The 24,867-nt window shown below is 44.6% G+C and overlaps 3 protein-coding genes and 1 pseudogene across 4 annotated transcripts; 3 read left to right on the top strand and 1 right to left on the bottom strand.

The window, feature by feature from the left end:
* Positions 1 to 3,859: 3,859 nt before the first annotated feature.
* Positions 3,860 to 5,647, bottom strand: LOC146267889 (glutathione S-transferase A1-like). Of its 2 annotated transcripts, XM_084667079.1 has the most exons (7): positions 5,535 to 5,647; positions 5,342 to 5,431; positions 5,164 to 5,215; positions 4,951 to 5,083; positions 4,718 to 4,859; positions 4,465 to 4,590; positions 3,860 to 4,294 (listed from the first exon to the last, which is right to left on the bottom strand). In XM_084667079.1, exons 2-7 carry the CDS (start codon positions 5,423 to 5,425, stop codon positions 4,163 to 4,165), a joined length of 669 nt encoding a protein of 222 aa, XP_084523205.1. In that variant the 5' UTR covers positions 5,426 to 5,431; positions 5,535 to 5,647; the 3' UTR covers positions 3,860 to 4,162. The 2 variants fall into 2 exon arrangements, with proteins under 2 accessions (XP_084523205.1, XP_084523204.1); XM_084667078.1 differs by lacking the exon at positions 5,535 to 5,647 and having other exon boundaries at positions 5,342 to 5,488.
* An 8,950-nt stretch (positions 5,648 to 14,597) lies between these two features.
* LOC146267888 (histone H4) lies at positions 14,598 to 15,015 on the top strand. Its single transcript, XM_084667196.1, has one exon. It carries the CDS (start codon positions 14,646 to 14,648, stop codon positions 14,955 to 14,957), a length of 312 nt encoding a protein of 103 aa, XP_084523322.1. The 5' UTR covers positions 14,598 to 14,645; the 3' UTR covers positions 14,958 to 15,015.
* A 736-nt stretch (positions 15,016 to 15,751) lies between these two features.
* On the top strand, positions 15,752 to 16,587 carry LOC146267887 (histone H2B). Its single transcript, XM_084709507.1, has one exon. It carries the CDS (start codon positions 15,841 to 15,843, stop codon positions 16,213 to 16,215), a length of 375 nt encoding a protein of 124 aa, XP_084565633.1. The 5' UTR covers positions 15,752 to 15,840; the 3' UTR covers positions 16,216 to 16,587.
* Positions 16,588 to 17,925: 1,338 nt separating this feature from the next.
* Positions 17,926 to 19,294, top strand: LOC146267886 (histone H1 pseudogene; annotated as a pseudogene).
* The last annotated feature ends 5,573 nt before the right edge of the window (positions 19,295 to 24,867 follow it).

Raw genomic sequence — 24,867 nt, 5'->3', positions numbered from 1 at the left:
TCGACCTTTCGAAACAATTCGACACAACAGGTCCGTTCGACTTCATGCAGCGCCGGTGTCGCCTGCAGCCGACTGCAGCCCGGCTAACTTGAAGCAGCCAATGGCATTCTCAGCTTCAAGGCAGCCGACTGAAGCCGACTGTCGGCGCCGCCGGCGCTCTAATAAGTCGAACGCGCCTAATGTGTCGAGCGTGGCTTCTAATGGGCAAAAACCACGTGATCATCTGTCAAGAGCCATGCTGACTTGAAGCAGCCAATGGCATTCTCAGCTGGCGGTCGGCGCCGCCAGCATTGCACGAAGTCGAACACACCTAAAGTAAAATGGATTTGGACAGCAGAGATGGAGGATCAGCTTGTCGAATTGTGGCAACTGCAAACCCTTTTCTTTTTTTCCGTGATTTTTCTGTGAAAATATTCCAAATACTATCATTGCAATTTCTTCCTGCATATCGTCCGCCATGCTTATTCTGAAGTCTTCAATATCTATGTTCTGTGTAGAGCACTTTTCCGCCCAACAAGTGTTGTATCACCCGATGCATGACTCTCTGGATTGGCACCCCCTCGCGGGAGCGCGCGCGATTCAAAGAGTGAAGGATTTCGTCTTGATATCTCATCCAAAAGAAGGGGAGACAGAAGTCTCACATTAAACCGTCTTTGTTGTTGAATTCAGGAGAAGGATGTCTGTTATCTGTGTAAATATCAGATGCTATTTTCAACACAAAATCCTTAAAATTCGTCATTCAAACGGTATAGTAACGAACGCGAACCAACATTTTTGCTCCACGACATCGCATTCTGAGGAAATATACCCCAGTATGATTATGATTATTGCTACACAAAATGTATTTTGTGTTGCAGGTTCAAAGTATTTCACATGGCATAGCTCTTCATACTAATGTATAGGTTCAAAGGCATGCGATTTTAATGCAGTTAGCCTGTGCGTAGGCTGGGTTACTCAGACAGGTCGAAAACAACAGCCTTCTGATGCAGAATCAGCTGTCCTGAAAAGGGACCAAAGGTTCACATGCCTAGCCTACAAAAGACAAGTACTAAAAACAATGTATCAACCATGTATCAACATCAAAAGAACCATCAAATCCTTTTTGAAGATAGGAAATATTATTCTTATTGTTTGAGTCAATGAAATAAATGAAAAAATAAAACATAATAATCCCTCACCTACCATGGACTATTCTGTTTTCAGACTTGTCCACCCTATACATACACATGCATTGGTATTCAATTTATGCCATTAAATGTACATAATGCTGGCGTAGAAGGATAGAAACGTATGCGGGGGGAGAGCATTTCATGGCAGGTTTTCCATTAGATGTAAGTGCAATGCACCCCCTGTTAACCCTGACTAGAACAGTGTGATATGCCTGAAACTTACTGTGCTTACTCATACTAGTGCCCTCAGTGTACAGTAAGAATAAGTTGATGCTGGGATATACAGAACAGACAATAGAGGGGGGGGTGCATCTCACGACAGGCTTAAAGCACCCCCTGCTAACCCTGACTAGGAAAGTGTTACATGCCTGAAACTTACTGTGCTTATTCATACTAGTGCCGTCAGTGTACAGTAAGAATCATTTGATGCTGGGATATACAGAACTGCCTTGACATAAAAAAGTACTTTGTGAAGATGTACCTCAATAAACATTAGTAACAAAGAAAATAAACACAAAAAGAACACAAAAGGAGTCACGTATTTATCATACACTAGATTGTATTGGTTATGCATATAACTACAACAGGACAGTGGTTGTCCTGTCAGCTCATTTGTACTGTTTCCCAAGATCAAAATACCTACCAGCAGGTAATATGGGACTGCAACAGCATTGCAAATAATAAAAGGTTTATATTATTTAATTGTATTCAAAATCTTTAATTTTATAGTGTCTATTATTCACAGAGTGGGTGCATTGCACAAGATGGGGCTAGTATGAGTAAGCACAGTAAGTTTCAGGCATGTAACACTTTCCTAGTCAGGTTTAGCTGAGGGTGCATCAAGCCTGTCGTGAGATGCACCCCCCCTCTATTGTCTGTTCTGTATATCCCCGCATCAAATGATTCTTACTGTACACTGAGGGCACTAGCATGAGTAAGCACAGTAAGTTTCAGGCCTGTGACAATTTCCTAGTCAGGGTTAGCGGGGGGTGCATTTCGTGACAAGAAGGAATACAACAAGCCTGTCGTGAGATGCACCCCCCTCTATTGTCTGTTCTGTATATCCCCGCATCAAATGATTCTTACTGTACACTGAGGGCACTAGCATGAGTAAGCACAGTAAGTTTCAGGCCTGTGACACTTTCCTAGTCAGGGTTAGCAGGGGGTGCTTTAAGCCTGTCGTGAGATGCACCCCCCCCTCTATTGTCTGTTCTGTATATCCCAGCATCAACTTATTCTTACAGTACACTGAGGGCACTATTTTGATTAACCACAGTAAGTTTCAGGCATGTCACACTGTCCTAGTCAGGGTTAACAGGGGGTTCATTGCACTTACATCTAATGGAAAACCTGCCATGAAATGTTCTCCCCCCGCATACGTTTCTATCCTTCTACGCCAGCATTATGTACATTTAATAGCATCAATTGAATACCAATGCATGTGTATGTATAGGGTGGACAGGTCTGAAAACAGAATAGTCCATGGTAGGTGAGGGATTATTATGTTTTATTTTTTCATTTATTTCATTGACTCAAACAATAAGAATAATATTTCCTATCTTAAAAAAGGATTTGATGGTTCTTTTGATGTTGATACATGGTTGATACATTGTTCTTACTTGTCTTTTGTAGGCTAGGCATGTGAACCTTTGGTCCCTTTTCAGGACAGCTGATAGCCTATTCTGGATCAGAAGGTTGTTGTTTTCGACCTGTCTGAGTAACCCACCCTACGCAAAGGCTTACTGCATTAAAATCGCATGCCTTTGAACCTATACATTAGTATGAAGAGCTATGCCATGTGATATACTTTGAACCTGCTACACAAAATACATTTTGTGTAGCAATAATCATGATCATACTGGGGTATATTTCCTCAGAATGCGATGTCGTGGAGCAAGAATGTTGGTTCGCGTTCGTTACTATACCGTTTGAATGACGAATTTTAAGGATTTTGTGTTGAAAATAGCATCTGATATTTACACAGATAACAGACATCCTTCTCTTGAATTCAACAACAAAGACGGTTTAATGTGAGACTTCTGTCTCCCCTTCTTTTGGATGCGATATCAAGACGAAATCTTTCACTCTTTGATTAGCGCGCGCTCCCGCGGGGGGGTGCCAATCCAGAGAGTCATGCATCGGGTGATACAACACCTGGACTTTGAAACACAGACCGGCCCTTTTTCTCTTGGCCATTTATTTTACTTCATTTAAAATGTATAGCCAATATATTGGCTAACAGTAATACCAAATGTATAATGTTTTTAGAAAAATTAAAACAATTTGGAATGATATTAGAATTTTCAAATGTCGAAATTACAGCAGTTTACAGGTACTTGCACCTAGACCAAATCTTCGGGGTGCAGACTCTCCGTCTTTAGACGGCTTATACATGTAGGCAGTATTCTATACTTCTTGTGTGGAGCTGCGTTGGTCTGAAAATAACCACGCCCCGCTCGTTTGCATGTGAGATCGGAAATAAATACAGCACAGAAATAAATGTGGTGTGGAAATATTTGTGGAAATAAATGTGGTGGGGAAACATTTCAAAAAATAAATAAATGTGGCATTAGGAAATAAAAGTCCCATGAAATAAATACATGTTGTCTTTACAAAAAGGCAATTTTGAAATAAATACATGTATTTATTTATTGATGTCGGCAAATTGATTCAGCTATATCATTATACAATGCTATATTCATTGCCATATTTTTTTGATTTCAGACATTTTTTCATAGCCATATTTATTTATGTATGTATTTATCTATTTATTTACCTATTTATTTATTTAATTTTGACAAACTCGGCGTTCCATAGAGATTGCTGTTGACCTAATTTTAATAAATGTTTTATCATAAAGACTACCCCAAAATGTTCATATTGCAGTTAAACATGTTACTTGATAACAAAATGGAAATGAATCCTATGTCTACATTGCAGTGAAACATGTAAAATACAATGAAGCAGTAACTGGATTAAGGAACACCTATCCTTTAACGGAATAGCTTGTGAAACACTTTCTTCACTGTTGTGACGTAGACCTCATCAGGCTGAGGCTTCCTCATGCTGTTGGGCTGCAGGAACTTGTGGATGGTTGGTAGGACCTTCATCCTCCCCTGGAAAGCCTGGAGAGGAAAACAAACAACAATGTAATCCTGATCATCCTAGAAGGTTATCTCAGTCATCAGTTTTAATCTCCTTTAACAACTGCAGAAGTTGTATATAGCATTCTTGCATAAAGCCCTTGTGAAACAAGGTGTTTGCTGTTTTGTTGTTTTAAACTGTTAAAGTTTACCTTAACATTTGGGAAATTTGTGAGAATCTCAGGGAATTTCTCCTCCAACATAATTGTGGCCTCCAGCAAATGGATGTCTGCACAGCTGAGCTGGTCACCTACAAGGTACTGGGAGCCACAGAGTACCTGTGGAAATAATGATGGTTATATTTTCTGTTCATGGACTCATGAACAGAAAATACAGATATTAAACAACACCTTTATTACAGTAAATTAAATTTCTCAAGGTCACAGTCAAGAATTTAGACACTACCTTCTCGTACACAGGGAGATAACGGCCTGTAGCTTTTGCTTGAAGGTTCTCCAACTTAGTCTTTAATTCTGCAGGTGACAATATGCACAGGACCAAAAACGTTTCCATGAGATCTCTCACTCCCTCGGAATACATGTCAATCCTAAAAGAAAAACAGGTTTGGGTGTGACTTGCATACTAAAATTGAATTGGATCACAACTCAAATATAAAATGTATGGACAGAGGATCATACATTGCTCGCTGTTTGAGGTCTTTTCCATACAGATTGTATTTCCCAGCTATGTAGTTCAGAATGGCTTTGGTTTGAACCAGCTTCATCCCATCTATTTCCACCATTGGAAGCTGCCCAAACACAAGGTCTCCATCTGCAGAAAACAGATACATGGCTACCAACTAATGAATAAAACCATAATTGAATGATTGACCAAACGTTAACTCAACTCACCACTGACTAGTTTTTCATATTGCTCAGGGGCTGTAATAAACTCTTCTTCAAACTGTGAAGATGAGAATTCATATATTTTTGGACTGACAAATAGCCTATCTAAACATTCTCCAAATTGAGTTAAACAATTTGTATATAGCAGAAGCTTGTGCAAAACTGCCATGTCATGACTCCTCACCTCAACACCAGCCACAGCTAGAAGCCATCGAATTGTCTCCATTCTCCCCCTTCCATTGAAATAATGTAATACAACCTTGGCCATGGCAAACTGTAGAAGACGGGCGTTGATGACATTTTCACACATCCCTTGTTTTAGATGTATGTCATTCTATTAGTTTACAGTCTTTATTTGAACACAGTCTTTATCTTACCTGTAAGTTGTGCGCAGGAAATGAAAAATAAAATTACAAAGAAATATAGACAAATGTGTTTCAACAAAAGTGTGTAAAAGATCCGTTCAGATGTAGCATAGATTTGACTGTCTTCTGTCTCTGTAAAAGCTTACCACATCCGTGATAAGCAGGGTAACTTACAGTGAAGAGACACGTCTATATTTGGAACTTCCGTTAGTGTGTTGATATAGATCTCCTAAACCCCTATGAAACTGTTGACTCACATTTGAATTTAAAATTCTTTAAAAAGAAATCCATTATTACATTGAGTATATACACAGACCTAGCAAACATGCCAAAGCTGAGCCAAAGTACATTTTTAAGATATTTTTTTGTGGTTACAGAATGCTCAACAACTCTAAAACCTGAGAGGCACGGTTCCTGACCGAGGTGAAATCAGTTTCATATTCGAGATCCAACAGACATTCATATTCGTACCTCCGTTCAGGCTCCGCGTCATATTTAGGGACCGGGGTAAAAGAGTAGACAGTCCAAATGTTTCTTCAATATTTTTGTCAAAATCGACCATAAAAACTTCAAACTTGTTGCACATTTTTCTACTACTGACTGACCAATTTTTTCAACCTTTGGTTTGGTGATAATGTTGATTATTGATTAACCCATAGCCAATAAATCAATAAAAACACATTTTCCAGTATTTCATCAATATATTTGTCAAAAAGGACCACAGAAACTTCAAACTTGTTTCACATTCTTCTACTACTATCTTAACAAGTTGTCCAAGCTTTGGTTTGGTGATAAAAACTATTATTGATAAACCCATAGCCGACAAATCATTAAAAACATCAATATTGTCAGTGTTTCCTCAATATCTTTGTCATAAAGGAACATAGAAACCTCAGACCTGTCTCAGATTCTTCTAATCCAAGCTGACCAAGTTGTCCAAGCTTTAGTTTGGTGATAAAGTTGATTATTAATTAACCCAGAGCCAACAAATCAATAAAAACAGCAACATTTCTGTTTCCTCAATATCTTTGTCAAAAATGACCACAGAAACTTGAGACCTGTTTCACATTCTTCTACTACTATTTGAACAAGTTTTCCAACCTTTATTTTCTTGATAAAGTTCATTATTGATTAACCTATAGCCAAAAAATCCATAAAAATACCAATATTTTAGTGTTTCCTTAATATCTTTGTCAAAAATGACAAAATAAACTTCAAACTTGTTTCATATTCTTCTAATACTCGCTGACCAAGTTATCCAAGCTTTTGTTGGCGATAAAATTTATTATCCATTAACCCATAGCCAACAAATCAATAAAAACACCAATATTTCAGTGTTTCCTCAATAACTTTGTCAAAAATGACAGCAGAAACTTGAGACCTGTTTCACATTCTCTCGTCACGTCTCTCGTCATCTGCCGCTTGTCCGGGGATCGGGTCGCGGGGGCAACGACCTAAGCAGGGAGGCCCAGGCTTCCCTCTCCCCGGCCACTTCCACCACCTCTTCCTGGGGGACCCCGAGGCGTTCCCAGGCCAGCCGAGTGACATAGTCCCTCCAGCGTGTCCTGGGTCTTCCCCGGGGCCTCTTCCCAGTGGGACGTGCCCGGAACACCTCACCAGGGAGGCGTCCAGGAGGCATCCTAATCAGATGCCCGAGCCACCTCAGCTGGCTCCTCTCGACGCGGAGGAGCAGCGGTTCTACTCTGAGCCCCTCCCCGATGACCGAGCTTCTCACCCTATCTCTAAGGGAGAGCCCGGACACCCTGCGGAGAAAGCTCATTTCGGCCGCTTGTATTCGCGATCTCGTTCTTTCGGTCACTACCCATAGTTCGTGACCATAGGTGAGGGTAGGAACGTAGATCGACTGGTAAATAGAGAGCTTCGCCTTTCGACTCAGCTCCTTCTTCACCACGACGGACCGATGCAGAGCCCGCATCACTGCGGACGCCGCACCGATCCGCCTGTCGACCTCGCGCTCCATTCTTCCCTCACTCGTGAACAAGACCCCGAGATACTTGAACTCCTCCACTTGGTTCAGGATCTCCTCCCCGACCCGGAGATGGCACTCCACCCTTTTCCGGTCGATAACCATGGCCTCAGATTTGGAGGTGCTGATTCGCATCCCAGCCGCTTCACATTCGGTTGCAAACCGCTCCAGTGAGAGCTGAAGGTCACGGCCCGATGAAGCCAACAGGACCACATCATCTGCAAAAAGCAGCGACCCGATCCTGAGGTCACCAAACCGGACCCCCTCAACACCCTGGCTGCGCCTAGAAATCCTGTCCATATAGGTAATGAACAGAATCGGTGACATAGGGCAGCCCTGGCGGAGTCCAACCCTCACCGGAAACAAGTTCGACTTACTACCGGCAATGCGGACCAAACTCTGGCACCGGTCGTACAGGGACCGGACAGCCCCGATCAGGGAATCCGGTACCCCGTATTCTCGGAGCACCCCCCACATGAGCCCCCGAGGGACACGGTCGAACGCCTTTTCCAAATCCACAAAACATGTGTAGACTGGTTGGGCGAACTCCCACGTACCCTCCAGGACTCCGCGGAGGGTATAGAGCTGGTCCACTGTTCCACGGCCAGGACGAAAACCACATTGCTCCTCCTGAATCTCCAGGCTCCTGAACCTGTTTCACATTCTTCTACTACTATTTGAACAAGTTGTCCAACCTTTGGTTTGGTGATAAAGTTCATTATTGATTAACCTTCAGCCAATAAATCAAGGCGGTCGGTGCATGTCGCGGCGGAAACCCTCAGACCTGGTGGTGGACGCCGCAAGTGAGGGATGCCGTCAAGCTGAAGAAGGAAGTGTATCGGACTTTATTGGCTGGTAGGACTCCAGAGGCAGCTGATGTGTACTGACAGCCCAAGCGGAATGCGGCTTTGGCGGTTGCGGCGGCAAAAGCCCAGGCGTGGGAGGAGTTCGGCGAGTCCATGGAGAATGACTTCTGAACGGCTTCGAAAAGGTTCTGGACCGCCATCCAGTGACTTAGGAGGGGGAAGCAGTACACTGTCAACGCTGTATATGGTGGGGATGGTGCGCTGCTGACCTTGATGGGGGAAGTTCTGGATCGGTGGAAGGAATACTTTGAAGACCTTAATTCCACCAACAGGCTTTCTGACATGGAGGCTGGGTACATCGGGGGGGGGATTCTATCTCTGGGGCTGAGGTCGCCGAGGTGGTTGAAAAGCTCCGCAGTGGCAGGGCCCCTGGGGTGGATGAGGTCCGTCTAGAATTTCTTAAGGTTCTGGATGTTGTACTGTCTTGGTTGACACAACTCTACAACATTGCGTGGACATCGGGGACAGTGCCTCTGGACTGGCAGACCGGGGTGGTGGTTCCTCTCTTTAAAAAGGGGGACCGGAGGGTGTGCTCCAACTTTAGGGGGATCACACTCCTCAGCCTGCCTGGGAAAGTCTATTCAGGGTTTCTGGAGAGGATGGTCTGTCGGATTGTCGAACCTCGGATTCAGGAGGAGCAATGTGGTTTTTGTCCTGACTGTGGAACTGTGGACCAGCTCTACACCCTCGGCAGGGTCCTGGAGGGTGCATGGGAGCCCAACCAGTCTACACATGTTTTGTGGATTTTCGAGCCCCTCGGGGGCTCATGTGGGGGGTGCTCTGGGAGTACAGGGTACCGGATTCCCTGATTGGGGCTGTCCGGTCCCTGTATGAACGGTGCCAGAGTTTGGTCCGCATTGCCTGCAGTAAGTCAAACTTGTTCCCGGTGAGGGTTGGAATCCGCCAGGGCTGTCCTTTGTCAATGATTATGTTCATAACTCATATGTACAGCATTTTCTAGGCTCAGCCAGGGCGTTGAGGGGGTCCGGTTTGGTGACTTCAGGATCGGGTCGCTGCTTTTTGCAGATGATGTGGTCCTGATGGCTTCATCGGGCCGTGACCTTTAGCTCTCACTGGAGCGGTTCGCAACCGAATGCGAATTGGCTGGGATGGGAATCAGCACCTCCAAATCTGAGGCCATGGTTATCGACTGGAAAGGGTGGAGTGCAATCTCCGGGTCGGGGAGGAGATCTTGACCCAAGCGTAGGAGTTCAACTATCTTGGGGTCTTGTTTAAGAGTGAGGGAAGAATGGAGTGCGAAATCGACAGGCAGATCGGTGCGGCATCCGCAGTGATACGGGCTCTGCATCGGTCTGTCGTGGTGAAGAAGGAGGTGAGTCGAAAAGCGAAGCTCTCGATTTACCAGTCAATCTACGTTCCTACCCTCACTTATGGTCCCAAACTGTGTGTAGTGACCGAAAGAACGAGATCGCAAATACAAGCGGCCGAAATGAGTTTTCTTCGCAGGGTGTCCGGGTTCTCCCTTAAAGATAGGCTGAGAAGCTCGGTCATCCGGCAGGGGCTCAGAGTAGAACCGCTGCTCCTCCGCGTCGAGAGGGGCCAGTTGAAGTGGCTAAGGAATCTGATAAGGATGCCTCCTGGACGACTCCCTGGTGAGGTAATCTGGGCACGTCCCACTGGGAAGAGGCCCCGGGGAAGACCCAGGACACGCTGGATGGACTATGTCTCTCGGCAGGCCTGGGAACGCCTCGGGGTCGCCCAGGAAGAGCTGGTGGAAGTGGCCGGGGGGGGGAGGTCGGGGCCTCCCTGCTTAGGTTGCTGCCCCCGCGACCCGACCCCCGGAAAAGCGGCAGATGATGTATGGATGTCCGTTCAAAAGCCTGATGGCACTTGGAAAGAAGCTGTTGTCCAGTCTGCGTGTACGAGACCAAATGCAATTATGCAATGCTTCTATGCAATTAGAAGAACATACTTCAAACATAAAATCATTCATGTTGGTTACTTGCTGTGTTGCTTTTTGGATAATAAAGTTGAAAGTTGAAAAATGGACTGGTGAATTTTGATGTCCAACACAAAACTTTGTATGACCAATTGTCACTCTACTACACAGTGTTATTTGGCCAAACGGTTACTTTTTTCTTAACTTAACAGAATCAGTGTCAAGGTTTCAAGGGAGAACCCAAAAGCATACTGGACACATGGCAAGTACTCTATTTAATGTGAAATGTATTGAAGAAAAAGTCAAACAGTATAGAGGTCTTGGGAAAAATAATTACTATTGTCCCTAATGGCCTTTTCATGAGAACATTTAGTCATTATAATGGGGGTTTTAAAACAGATTCTAGAAGATTCTAGAAAAGCATTTAGTTGGCATGTTCACTAACTAATAAATGTTTTTGTTCTTCATGTTTGTTTTTCCATATTGGATCTGTTAAAGTCTTGAAGAGCACTTTGTTGAAATGTTTGTTAAATAAAGGGAAAAAAAAAGTTTCTATGTTCATTTTTGATAACTTCATCACCAAACCAAAGGTAGGACAACTTGGTCTGCTTGTAGTAAAAGAATGTGAAACAAGTTTGAATGGTTTAGTATTCACCTGAAGGTCACACATGGGAGAACCTTGATCCTGTGGAACTGCTGTACCTGAAGTCCAGAGTTTTGCAAGACACATTCTGTGAATGGGTGCTGAACTATTTCCGCTTTCCGGTTTTGGGTTTCCTGTTTAGCGGCTAACCTCTACTAGCGTACCATGGTATCAACAGAGAAGTCAACATTACATTGATTAGAATAAGTTGTGTTTATTTAAATGTTGTTAACATTAGCTCAGGTTCAACTTGTGCCGTTGTTGGTTACCATAACATCTCAAGAAAATTGACAATTTTGTCGGAAACGTCTTGCTTTGAACATCAACAACATCGAAGAAGTTGCCCGTGTCCATCACCCTATGCTTTGCACTCAATGCCAAGAAATGAGGAACGCAAAACAGCATGGCTTGCAGTTTTGAAACTAAAACACCCTCCAAAGAAAGTGTATGTTTGCTCTTTCCATTTCTTAAAAAAAAAAGCCAACCGAACTGTATCCGGCTGATCCGGAGCTTCATCTGGTCTACGCAATAATGTAATAATGGCATCATTATCAATATTGCTATTATGGTAATGTTAATAGTAGGTAGATAAAGACAGTAAGCATGAACATATTAAATTACAAATGTAAAAGTACATTTTGTCAAGTGCTGTACATATGTAGTATTATATTTTTACCTTCCACAGAATAGCTGCTGCATGGCTACATGACTTCCCGAACCCGTCAATGCAAGAGCAGCCGACTGTCTCAATGTATTGTAATGTAATGTAACTTGCTTAACTACATGCTCTTATGGTTCTTCCCTTTGGCACTTATTTTGGTTGTTCACAATATTTGCTTCATGTTTTGGCTACCTGCAATGTTTTTGGGGCTATCTTGATGTTATTATCAGTGACCTATGCACTTTATAAAGCTCTCTCTTGGAAGTCGCTTTGGATAAAAGCGTCTACTAAAGAGTAAATCTCAATGACTCCACTTTCCCTCAGCATTACCCATGCTGTATGTTCAGCTTTATTGACACTCTGACTGGGCTACTGCTGCCTTAAAAAATATAAAGCTGCTGTGTTTCTTCAATATTACTGTACCTATTTTGTTACTATGCAAGTAAGTATGCTTCTGAGCGTGTGTAATTACGCAACTCTTCGCCATAAACACCTTCAGAAAACAAAAGGTAACGACGTCGATGCAGCTAACATTGGGCCATTGCTTCATGTCATCTAGCCACTCCGTCAGACGGGATGGATGAGGGACTGTACGGTACTGTCGTCACGACTTGTTAAAACATCCATGGTGTGTATCCACCTCCGTTTTTCGTCCATTTGTGCTTCATCAATGGAGAAACAAAGGCTTTTACAGCAAACAAGATAGCAATTTACAAGCTATTAAACGTAGGCCTACACAAGCTTCGAACCGGAAAACGATAACCGGCTTCCGTTACTTTCCTCCAGGTAGACTAGCGCTTTCGAGGATCATGTTGTTTAATTGTAATTTGTAACTACATGCTCTTCTGGTTCTACCCTTTGGTACTTATTTGCTTTTCACAATGTATGCTTCGTGTTTTGGCCACTCGAAATGTTTTTGGGGCTATCTCGTTGTTTATGATAATTGACCTATGCACGTTTTGTAAGGCTCTTCTTGTAATTTGCTTTGGATAAAAGTGTCTGCTAAATGAATACATGTAATGTAATTAATGTAATAACATCAGGGCTTCAGAGGAACTGGGAGAACCAAAATAGGTATAGGATTGTATTTCCTACTGTCTCCTTGTACAGGCACAGGATCCATACCTTGGATCTACCTGCCTCCTGACTGTGAATCAGCCTAATTTGTAGCTTTAGCTTTACTATCTATTGTGCTCATTTCAGGCAGACCTTGATTGGTCCCCACCCAGCCTTCTTTCTTCATTCAGCTCTTCATCCTTGGACCCTGTTGTCCACTTAAGCAGGTACAAGCAAGCTTTGCCATACAGACTTTTTGACATCATGTCACTGTGGAGAAGAAGCTGATGGTATTTGGCCCAGGTACAAGACTCATTGGGATAAGTAAGATCTCATTTCGGTTTTAATGCAAGTTGTTTTGTACTAAAATAGTTTCAATCACAGCTTTAAAGCCATTGAGTGAATTATGGTTGTAGTATACATGATTAAACAACAGTTACTTAAGCAATAAGCCCCGCGAGTCCGTGGTTTACGCTGATTTTAGAACAGGTAACGACTCCCCTTACCTGTTCTAAAATCAGCGTAAACCACGGACTCGCGGGGCTTATTGCTTTTCTAAAACTGTTACTACAAATATTTGATATGGTTTCATCAATAAAAACAATTAGAAACAAAACAGTTTAATAATAAACCGTAATTCTTCCGCTACTACAAAGTATAGTTCCTACATACATAATTGCCACGCAACAACCAGATGGACACCTTTGCCGTGTTTTTCAATTTGAAATATTCGATGCGCAGTAATATGGAATGTTAAAGAACGTTATGAGGACAACCTGTGAGGTTATGCTGGATTTTTAAAACGGCATGGAATGCGATATAGCCAATCACAATCAAGGATGGGAACAACCAGTTTTAGAAATGTATGTATTCACTATGACATTATCATAAGTTCCCTCCCATTGCAACGCCCTCCAAGTAAAAACTGGCCGGTAAAAAGCAGGTACAACCAAGCTTTGCCATACAAACTTTTTGACATCATGTCACTGTGGAGAAGAAGGTGATGGTATTTGGCTCAGGTACAAGACTCATTGGGATAAGTAAGATCTCATTTCGGTTTTAATGCAAGTTGTTTTGTACTAAAATAGTTTCAATCACAGCTATAAAGCCATTGAGTGAATTATGGTTGTAGTATACACGATTAAACAACAATTACATGTATGTATTCACTATGACATTATCATAACTTAAGTGACTGGCGTCACGATAAATATTTGGAATACCATAGCTGAAAGTTAATTCAAGATTTAGCTGGATGTCATTGTAAATTGTCTAGACTTTTCGAGAGTGTATAGGCGGCTACGTATTGTAGTATAAACAAGAAATGACGTTGTCCTTTAAATGAAATGTCATCAAGTATTTCCATGTAATTAAATTGTTTACGCCCACACGATTGATTAAAAAAAAAAAAATAAGACAATGAAGTCAAAATACCGAAAGTGACCATCTACCCAGCATTTACGCATCAAAGCAATGGGAGGATCAGCGTGCTGTGTCAGGCCAGTGACCTGTTCCCAGACTTGGTGACGTTTTCATGGAAGATGGAGAGAGAAGACGGCCGGCTGGTGGAGGTGCCTGAAGCTGAGAGAGAAGAGCTGGAGCAGAGGGAGAACGGGAAAGTGACTATCATCAACAATGAAGAGTTGTAGAAAAGTTTTAAAGCGTTTCATAAAAATCGACGTCCTCCATCGCCAGAAATCGTTCAAATTACGATTATAAGCCTGTTTTAGCTATCTGGTCTGAAGTGTCTCAAGCCAGGTGCTTATCAGATGTCAAATAAATAATAATATGTACAAGGACGTCTACATATCTCTGATAAATGAATACAACTTAAAATATAAATGTGGACTTGTAGCCTATCTTATCCCTCTTTGACTTAAGTTCCCTCCCATTGCAACGCCCTCCAAGTAAAGAACTGGCCTCCTTCACGTCCGCTTACTCAACATAAGCTTCCCGGCGCTGTTCAAGCAAGACTATTACCAACATTGAAAACTACGTAGCGGTATCATCATGTCAGGAAGAGGCAAAGGAGGTAAAGGACTCGGCAAAGGAGGCGCCAAGCGTCATCGCAAGGTTCTCCGTGATAACATCCAGGGCATTACCAAGCCCGCCATCCGCCGCCTGGCTCGCCGCGGTGGCGTGAAGCGTATTTCAGGCTTGATCTACGAAGAGACACGCGGTGTACTTAAGGTGTTCCTGGAGAACGTCATCCGTGATGCCGTGACCTACACCGAGCATGCTAAAAGGAAGACCGTGACCGCCATGGACGTGGTGTACGCTCTGAAGCGCCAGGGACGTACTCTGTACGGCTTTGGCGGTTAAGCTATCAAGTAGTTAATCCGACCGAATTTTAAATAAAGGCTCTTTTAAGAGCCACCCACATGGTACACATCAGAGACTTTATTTCCATATTATTGGTGTAGGGTGTCAAAATTGAGTGGAACCTTTTGAAATTAATTATATATTTGTTGATGAGTTCAGTTTCGTCCCCATTTTTGTGGCGCATTTGAACACATCAAATATACTGACAATTACTGTAAAAGTTTCGTTCAAATTTATGTCGGTGATCATGGCTTATCCGAATCATTTGAGCCAATGGTTTTGTAAAGGGGTTCAATATTCAGGCTTCAGCTGTTTGATAGGCTACTTGGGCTTTGGCATCTATAAATGAGTTATATCTGCCGAACAGGGCGAGAGCGTTTGACCGAGATGTATCAGTCTGTACTGTGCGTGAATTTAGATATTAGCATCTGCTCAGTTAATGCTTTATTAAAACTGTTGAAGATAACACTGACTCAGCCCTGGATGCATGCGGGGCTCGCGTGGGACTGCACCAAAACGAAACTTCTGACGTCAATAACCACGTGTTTCTGGTTAAACTAGGCGGTAAACTGCCCAGGGAGTTTGGCTTAATTTCCGAGCTTGATTCTTTGTAGTGTAAAAGGTACATTGAAGTGTAAAAATGTTTTCAAATATTTCCTTTAAGTAATCATGACTGTCAGTTTATGATTACTGAAAGGGTAGGGGGGTTGGTAAATCCCAGACATACGCAGTAGATTTCAGAATAGCTTTCAAAAGTCGTTTCCCAACTGTATGTAACGATAAGCAGGAGGCGTGCCTTAACATTTGCATGTCTCCCACCGTATACTCTGGGTAACCTGCTGCTCTAGACATTATTCGTTTCTGAGAAGCAACGACACTGACAATGCCTGAGCCTGCAAAGTCCGCGCCCAAGAAGGGCTCCAAGAAAGCCGTTTCCAAGACTGCCGCGAAGGGCGGCAAGAAGCGCAGAAAGTCCAGGAAGGAGAGCTACGCCATCTACGTGTACAAGGTACTGAAGCAGGTCCACCCCGACACCGGTATCTCCTCCAAGGCCATGGGAATCATGAATTCCTTTGTCAACGACATTTTCGAGCGTATTGCCGGGGAATCGTCTCGCCTGGCTCATTATAACAAGCGATCAACCATCACCTCCAGGGAGATCCAGACCGCCGTCCGCCTTCTGCTCCCCGGTGAGCTGGCCAAGCACGCCGTGTCCGAGGGCACCAAGGCAGTGACCAAGTACACCAGTTCCAAGTAAACGGGCGTCACCTCAAATTCATCACAAAGGCTCTTTTAAGAGCCACCCACTTGTGTCTTGCAATTGAGGAAAGTCCATCGCACTTTTCGAATGTATTGGTGTATTTTATCAAGAAGCACAGATATCAATGTGAACCAGGACAAGTTGCTGTAGTCTACTCTGGGGTAGACTATGGGTCTTCCCTTTTGGCACCTGTTTAGCTTTTTCACAATGTATGCTTCATGCTTTGGCTACTTGCAATGTTTGGGACAATCTCGTTTTCTTATGATCAGTGACCTATGCTTTTTTGTAAAGCTCTCTCTTGGAAGTCGCTTTGGATAAAAGCGTCTGCTAAATGAATAAATGTAAATGTACTCTTATTGTACAGACAAATGTGTCGTCCCACGTCATTCCCTTTGAAGTCATGATGGTGTATCACGCCTGAAAAGGCTCTGATTGCTGAGTTGACCATGGATCCTTTTCTTGTTATTTGTAGGCTAACGTTTCAATGTGCGTCAGTCCATTTGCTGATTTAGACGTTTTTACCCAAAGCCACGTACAAATGGAACTTGAGTAGTAGGCTGCTGCAGAACCCCAAGTGTGTCGTTTGCCAGTATTGCCGTAGTACCACCTCAGTCACCAGGCGCGGTGAAAACGCTTGGATCACTGTCTCAATAGTTTAAGCACAGCAAAACATCTCGATAACAATGTATGATGAACACAAATACTATACTACCGTGCAATATACTAACGTCTAATTTCCTCAACAATAATCTTCACATGGTCTTTAGCCTACAGTACGTGCCTGTGTAGCCTAGGTTATTGAAGACGATCTTGAGGGAATTGGATATGACTGTACTGTACTTATTGTAAGTCGCTCTGGATAAGAGCGTCTGCAAAATGACTAAATGTAGATATGAATTACCGAGACATTTGCATTTCACCGATCACTTTTTCCATGTACATATTAATGAGTGCATGCTTAACAATGGCTGTGTTTTTTTAAATGTTTTATTATTAGTAATCATGTGTCGTTGGCACCACTGTTGCAGCTGTGTAGTTTGTCTCGTGGCTGCAATGTCATCGGGCGCGCAACTTCAGAGTCAGTCCTGTGGTGGAGAGGTGCGAATGGAAAGAGGAAAATATCTAAATACAAGTACAACGACGTTTATGATTTGAGTTAGGGGAAGGAGAGCGATAGGGACACCAAGATTTCCCCGACGTCCACAGCCACACACTGTGTTTTGTATCCCCCATAAGAGACCCCTTTTAAAGTCCCTCGTACCCCAGCTGTGTATTCTAAAGCAGTTATTTTTTTCGGCAGATCATTTGTTTCACTAGAAAACGTTTGCTCGTTGTCAACGCCAGCAATTTTAGACACTATTGGGGGCAAATGGCACAGACAACAAGGTGCGCACAGCTCCTTCAGCGAGGCCAACGGCAATGATTTGAGCCGGCCACAACAAAACACAGAGTGCCTTCGGTCCACATACCGTCTTGTTTTGAACGTTAAAAAGGCTGTTTGCGGCCTGATTTACTTTTAGATCGCAGAACAACTGCAACAGGGATTTTTAGCCCGTTCTTCACCGGAAGAAAACACAAACTTGCGGACAGATAGCAGCAAGGAGAAAAGCCGGGCCGGGGTTGAGTCTACACAGTTCTCATGTCGTATTTAAGCCCAGCCCTCTGATCGCCGCAGTGCTACTCAACAGCAGAGAGCAGCGTCGCACATTCAAATTTCACACGTCCCACGAGTGTTTTAAACATGGCAGAAGTCGCTCCAGCTCCCGCTCCCGCTCCGGCCAAGGCACCCAAGAAGAAAGCGGCAGCCAAGCCCAAGAAGGCTGGACCCAGCGTCGGCGAGCTGATCGTCAAGGCCGTGTCCGCTTCCAAGGAGAGAAGCGGCGTGTCCCTGGCAGCGGTCAAGAAAGCCCTGGCGGCCGGTGGTTACGACGTAGAGAAGAACAACTCCCGCGTCAAGATCGCAGTGAAGAGCCTCGTCACCAAAGGAACCTTGGTCCAGACCAAAGGAACCGGCGCTTCTGGCTCTTTTAAGATCAACAAGGAGGCGGAGACCAAGGCAAAGAAGCCCGTGAAGAAGGTCGCCGCTGCGAAAGTCAAAAAGGCAGCCGCCAAGAAACCCGCAGTTGCTAAAAAGTCGCCCAAGAAGGTCGCTGCGAAGAAGCCCGCGGCTGCCAAGAAGTCACCCAAGAAGGCTAAGAAACCCGCGGCTGCCAAGAAGGCAACCAAGAGCCCCAAGAAGGTGAAGAAGCCCGCAACACCCAAGAAAACGGTGGCCAAGAGCCCCAAGAAGGCAGCTAAGGCAGCCAAGCCTAAAGCCGCCAAGCCCAAGGCGGCCAAGGCAAAGAAAGCGGCGCCTAAGAAGAAGTAAACCATAGTCCGCGTCTGTGACGGTATCACAAATATTTAAAAAAGGCTCTTTTAAGAGCCAACCACCTCTCTCCTGAAAAGCCCATGTCCATGTTGTTAGCCCATGTACCAAACACGTTCACAGACATGTTGGTGTTTCATCGCTCAGCTAACTTGTACACTTTGGAACTTTATTACAGGCCACGTCTGTTGCACCTTAAATTAGCTTGGTCTCAGACTTAAGCTAAATCGGGTCTGTATGGTTCTGTCTCAGAAGCGTCCTCGTTGACTGGTTGGGTTGATGATCAACAAACGATTTAGAAAATACTTTTGGGGACTGCTTCAGCATAGTTTCACACGAGCCAAACAGAGTAAGTGGTGGCTGCCACCATGAGAGCAGGGACTCGTTAGGGGCAACTTCCTTTTCAAGATGAGGCACAAGATAAAGTGGATTGTAGGGTCCGGATGCACATGTTAATGGTTTAACGCGTTTACTGATAATCCAAGTGGATGCGCAGTCAAATTGAACTGTGATACGTGATGAGCTCCAGTCGTGCTGTTTTTAATAAAACAACGAACATCCCGCTCCAGCCAGTCAAAATTGAGTATTCACCCAGACGAGTTCTATTTCGTGGAGCTCCGCCCCATAGGGGAGCTCTGCTCCTATTGGTTTACCCGCTGCCTAGTGCAGCTAATGACTGAAGATCAAAATGTATCCGCACCTGTCACTCACACAGGGGCCCTATGTAAAGGGGTGACAGCTGTCTCCCTGTGTTTCTCCTTCAAAAATTCAGCTTTGTTCTGAATTTGATTAAACATTTGAAAGAGTATGAATTTTTCCATGTCACCTCTGCCGCATAAAGCTCTTTTAAGAGCTCAGTGCAGGTGCCATCATCTGGAAGCTGAGGGAGACCACCACGAATTTAGCTTCTTGTGTATGGTACCTCGGCATGCCAGAGACGGTTTGGTGAAATCCCCGGACTGTAGAGTGCGCTAGTCTCTCTTGAAAGGAGAGACAGAGGCGTCACAAGTTCTTCCAGGTAGAAGAGCCACGTCTGGGCAGTAACCTCCTGTGGAGGCTTTCTTCCCAGGCACGTTGTGCTCAACCCCCCCTGCACTTCTCTGAGGTAAAAGGGCGCAGCCTCAGAGGATGACGAGGAGCCGGCTCCCGCCCCTCCCGTCTCCTCTGCGTTGTCTCACAGAGCAGACTTCCCTGCTGCCATAGCAAAGGCAGCTGAAATCATGGGCGTTCCCCTGCCGGCCTCTACTCCTGTGGAGGAAGAGGACCCGTGGGATTTTGGCCCCTATGGTAAATGCATGAAAGCCTCAAAGCCCTTATGCCCCACTATGCCAAAATTGGCTTATTATGTGCATGGTTCATGGGATGCGCCGTTGACGGCGAACGCGCCAGTCAAGGCGCTTCTCCTGTTCACGAGCGTGAACGGGCTGGAAGAGGCTGTCAAATTGGGTCCCCCGCCCTTGGAACCGTCCCTCGTGGAGTACTTGGTGCCAGGGGCGAGCACCTGGATGACGGTGTGGAAGACGACCCTGCCGTCCCCCCCGGGACAAGCTCACTGCCTCTCTGGCAGATAAGGCTTATGTCTGGTGTGCGCAGGCAGCAGCTGCCTCTGGAAACGCTGCCCTTTTGATGGCGGCGGTCTCGAAACTTTCCACGGAAAGACCTGAGGGACTGTCGGCCGCGGAGACACAGTCCGCAGCTAAACGCACACCCGCTCTCTCTGCGTGATGCAGAGTGGTGAGTGTCATGCTCACCGTGACGCGTTTGTCTTGCCCGCTGAAGGCACTCGGGCTCCAGAAGGATATAGCGAGTTTGCTGACCAAAGGGACAGTGATCCCGGTTCCCAGAGACCAGGTGAACTCGGGTCTCTACTCCCCTTGTTTTCTGGTTCCCAAGAAAAACGGGGGGATGAGGCCGATTCTAGACCTGAGGGTGCTCAATGAGAGTGTGGCCAGACAGCCCTTTCGCATGCTGACGATAAAGCGTTTGCTGATTTGTGTACAGCGGAACGACTTTGGGATCAGCATAGATCTGAAGGACGCGTATTTCCATGTGCCTATCATACTGAAGCACAGGAGATTTCTGCGTTTTGCCTTCAAAGGGAAGAAGTACGAGTACACGCGCCTGCCATTGGAATACGCGCTGGCCCCTCAAACTTTCTCCAAATGCATGGAAGCAGCTCTATAACCGTTACGGCGGAGAGGAATACGCATTCTAGCTAACCTCGACGACCTGCTAGTTCCAGTCCCAGTCTCCGGACAGAGCTATCCAGGACGCGACCTCACTGGTGAGTCAGCTCAGCCAGTTGGGGTTCGCTGTCAACTGGGAGAAGAGCGCTCCATGGCCCGCTCAACAGTTTACCTACCTAGGTATCCATTTGGACACTGTTGGGATGAGAGCCAGACTGTCGGCACCACGGAGAGAGGCTATTTCGATAGCTCTCCGTGCGTTCCGGGTATCACGCACCATCACCGCGCTGTCGGTGACGTCCCTGTTGGGGTCGATGGCGGCGGCTCATGTAGTAGTACCATTAGGCCTCCGCACAGCGGAGAGGAGGAAATACGCTTACATAGGATGTGTCCAGTGCGCGCTCTCTCGCGCTATCTGGAATGCACAGCAAGCATCAGATCTTCTCCCCAGTTACTGATCTGCTACGGTGGATCGAGGACTGGTTTGCCACTCTCCAAACAGAGACTTTCTCACTGGCTCTGCACGGCTATTGGTCTTGCGTACGAGTCTATGAGATGTCCCGTGCCACCTGGCATTCGGGCTCACTTCCACCCGAGGAGTGGCAGCCTCAGCCGCCATCCTCAAGGGTGTAGGAGTGGAGGAGATTTGTGAAGCAGCGTCTTGGTCGTCGCCTTCACCATTTGTGAGATATTATCTGTTGGACGTTTCCTCCTCATCTTTTGCTCATTCTGTCCTCAGCATGGCTGGTGGATCAGGTGTAGCGAGATGACAACACTCGAGGTTCTTGTGGGCCCTAGATGCGAGTTGTTCGTTGGTTATATCGCCAAATGTGGGACAGTCAGACATTCTCAGATGATATGGTATACTGGATGTGTTCTGTTGCCCCTCCAGCTTAGCTGGTGTGCAGGCGAGAGGAACAACATGATTTTTTGAGTAAACTCTTTCCTGTTTTCAACCTGGACGGCTCTGTGTGTCACAGCAGCGGCCTGACCTCACACAACACAAAAAATCATCAGGAGCATCGGGAGCTCCACAACCGGATCAGGAGACTGCCAACAGGTGTGTTCACTGGAGACATATGCATCTTACTCACAAAAAGAAGAATGGAGTCAAGTGGACTGTCATGTGCTTAGGTTTCCAACAGAGAAGAAGTTAATGATGGTGATGATACTGATTGTAAGTATCCCCCCTAAATTCCGTTGTCTCCCCTAGGATACCTGGTGGGATGAGGAGGAGGAGGAGGAGGAGGAAGAGTCTCTGTCTATCTCTGTGGCCTAGACCAATCTTTGCTATTTGATTTGCTTCATTTCTATCATCTTTTCATGACAGCGTCAATCTTGTACTTTTATAAACCTCCCATGAAACAATCCACGCTTGAAATCAGTGTGTGTATGTATTGACTTTGTACATATAAAATGGAAGATTGTTGACGCGCCTACATCAGTGTTATTATCGCAAACCTGAAAATAATCACAGCCATGGTGAACCTGGATGAGATGTTAATAACGTTAGAAATGATGGTGGGCGTTTTGTATTGAGAAGGCAAACTCTTAAGACCAATGTTAGTATCTTATAATATCCCAAAGCTACTGTTGAGCTGTCTAGTGTCAGTTGAGGGCTGTAGGTCCTTTCAATACCTCTTGGCTGTGCAAAAGATTTACACATCCCTTTTTTCTTAACCATTTCTCCATTTACCAAGTCCATCCACCACAACATTTGATATTTATATATTTTTTATATCTTACATATTGTTAGCTCTTTAGTATTACACTTTTTTACTTCATTTATACATTCAACTTTTTTCCGTGTGTTTATTGTATGCACCTTCCAGCCACATTAAATTATGTGTTTGTGTAAACTTAGATGGAAATAAAAACCGAAAAAATAATACACTATGCTCGCTAGTCTAAGGTTGCATGTCATGGAGTATGTCATGCAAGGTCATGAACCGGTGCACATTCACTGGACTCAGACCAAGGTTTATCTTTTCTGGCATGGTCCCTTTTACATCTCATAGCTTGCTACACTGCAAGTATAGACGAGGTATGACATTTATTGTATTGTATTTTCTGTTCCTTTCTTTACAGCTTAATTCACACATTTGTGGAAATAATATCATTACCTCACCATATTCTTGCCTTACAATAATTAACAATTTGTCAGGAAGTACCTGTGTATATCTGTGTCCACCTACCTCTGTCTAGCTGTGTTATGCCCTCTACATCCACTTTGCCAGCCTCTCCCTGTCTTTCTGTTTCTGTCTCTCTGTTTGCTTTTGTTTGTGCACATCTCCAGGCTCCAGTGATCCAGTCCATCCTGTAAAATGTCCACACCTGCAGTCCAGCTTCCCAATAACTTGCGGTGACATACCCTGGTATGCTATTCACTCACCGCCAGATTGTTGTTTTTGCATCTGCCCATTTGTCTGTCTGCTCTTTCAACTCAATGATGAGTGATTTGTAGTTGATGGAATTGGAAGATGGACTCAGGAGTGCAGATAGATTTTACATCTCAATACAGAAGAGGTAAAGTAGCTTCTGCTTTGTCTGTAGTTAACAGTACAATTTCACAAATTATTGTATTCCTTCTTCCCAGTCCATATAAGATACACGGAGGCGTATTTAAAATACGTGAATAAGAAGGGTTACACTACTTTAACTGCTTTTTCTCTCAGTAGTCCGAAGCAGGGACCGACCGGGGGGGAAAAGTGGCCCGGGAGTTTTGCTGTCAGACCGGCCCACTCAGTAAACGGCACGCGGCCCACTCAAAACACGGCGCGTTGTCCACTCACTGCATCGCACGTATCGACCAGTCATTGGCCTACTTGGAAAAATACCCATACACTTAGCATTATTTTAGATGATTACAAAGAAATTACATCATATATATTTATTTCTTACGTTAAACTTCCAAAGTCCGTAAGCAGTGGCGCCTTAATGCACGGGCTTACCTGGGCCTCGACCAATCAGGGGCCTCTTAATAATAATAAAAAATAATAATGATAATAAACGTCTGTATTCGCGGTGTCAGATCTGTTTTACAACGCATCTCGAGGTGGATATGGAGGGAGCCCCCCCCCCCCCTCCCCCTTATCTAAACAAAATGTAACAAAAACTAGAGAGGGTACAATTTCGATGTGCTTGCTTGAGTCGGTTGCAGATTGGTCCATTTAATATGAAACAAGCTGAACCCCTTTAAGACAAGCTATTCTAACCACGTTGTCACCGGCATTATTTTTCAAATGGAATCGCAATTCAAACAGTATCTACCATCTGCTAACTGAAAATATGCCCCCAAAAGCGCAGGGGCAGATCTAGAGATTTTCATTCGGGGTGGCAATGGGGTGGCAGAAGGAAGTTGTTGGGTGGCCTCCTGGAGGCAAATTAAAACCCAAAATAGGGGGGTACAGTACTCCCTATAGTAAATGATTAGGCTATAACATTGTAGTTTAAACCTGAACCATACCTGAGCGAGTTGGCTGAATTGGACATGCTACCGGGTTGTGAAAATATTTCAAATATGCATACTGGTCGGTAGTCCAAAAAAGGTTGTGAACCCCTGCATTAGACCATGGCCAACACCTAGAACATGATTAGTCTTTTGTTCCAAATGCTGTATTTCAACAGTGTGTTGTGGCAATGTTGGAGTTATGGTATTATTCTTTTTCTCCTCCCTTTTGAACATTTTAATATGCAGCAGCTTGAGGACCTACAGGACTCAGAGAACATTGATTCGCAAGATTTTGTTCAGCAGCCACCATTGTCCAGTTGGAATCAAAGGCAGAAAGAGGACACGGTGAGGCCACAGAACCTTGACAATTTACTTTCTGCTGAGAATAGTGTCAAGATGACATGCAATCACTGTCACGTGAAAGAAGCTGTCATCTGTTGTGGGAAATGTATCCCCTCAGATTGGTTTTGTGCTGAGTGTGATGACTTGGTACAGAAACACCACACTCTACACAACAGCTATAGGGCCCTATTTTACCGATCTGAAACACAAGTATCAAAACGCAAAGCACAAGTAACTTTGTGGGCGGGACTCTGGAGCAGTTGCTATTTTGCCGGCGGGACAAATCTAAAATGGGCTTGTCC

Source organism: Hypomesus nipponensis, chromosome 11 (assembly GCF_054491055.1).
Source record: "Hypomesus nipponensis isolate SF chromosome 11, ASM5449105v1, whole genome shotgun sequence".
In the NCBI taxonomy this organism is placed as follows: Eukaryota; Metazoa; Chordata; class Actinopteri; order Osmeriformes; family Osmeridae; genus Hypomesus; species Hypomesus nipponensis.
The sequence above is the reverse complement of the archived record's forward strand: the minus strand, read 5'-3'. Positions and strand labels throughout refer to the sequence as shown.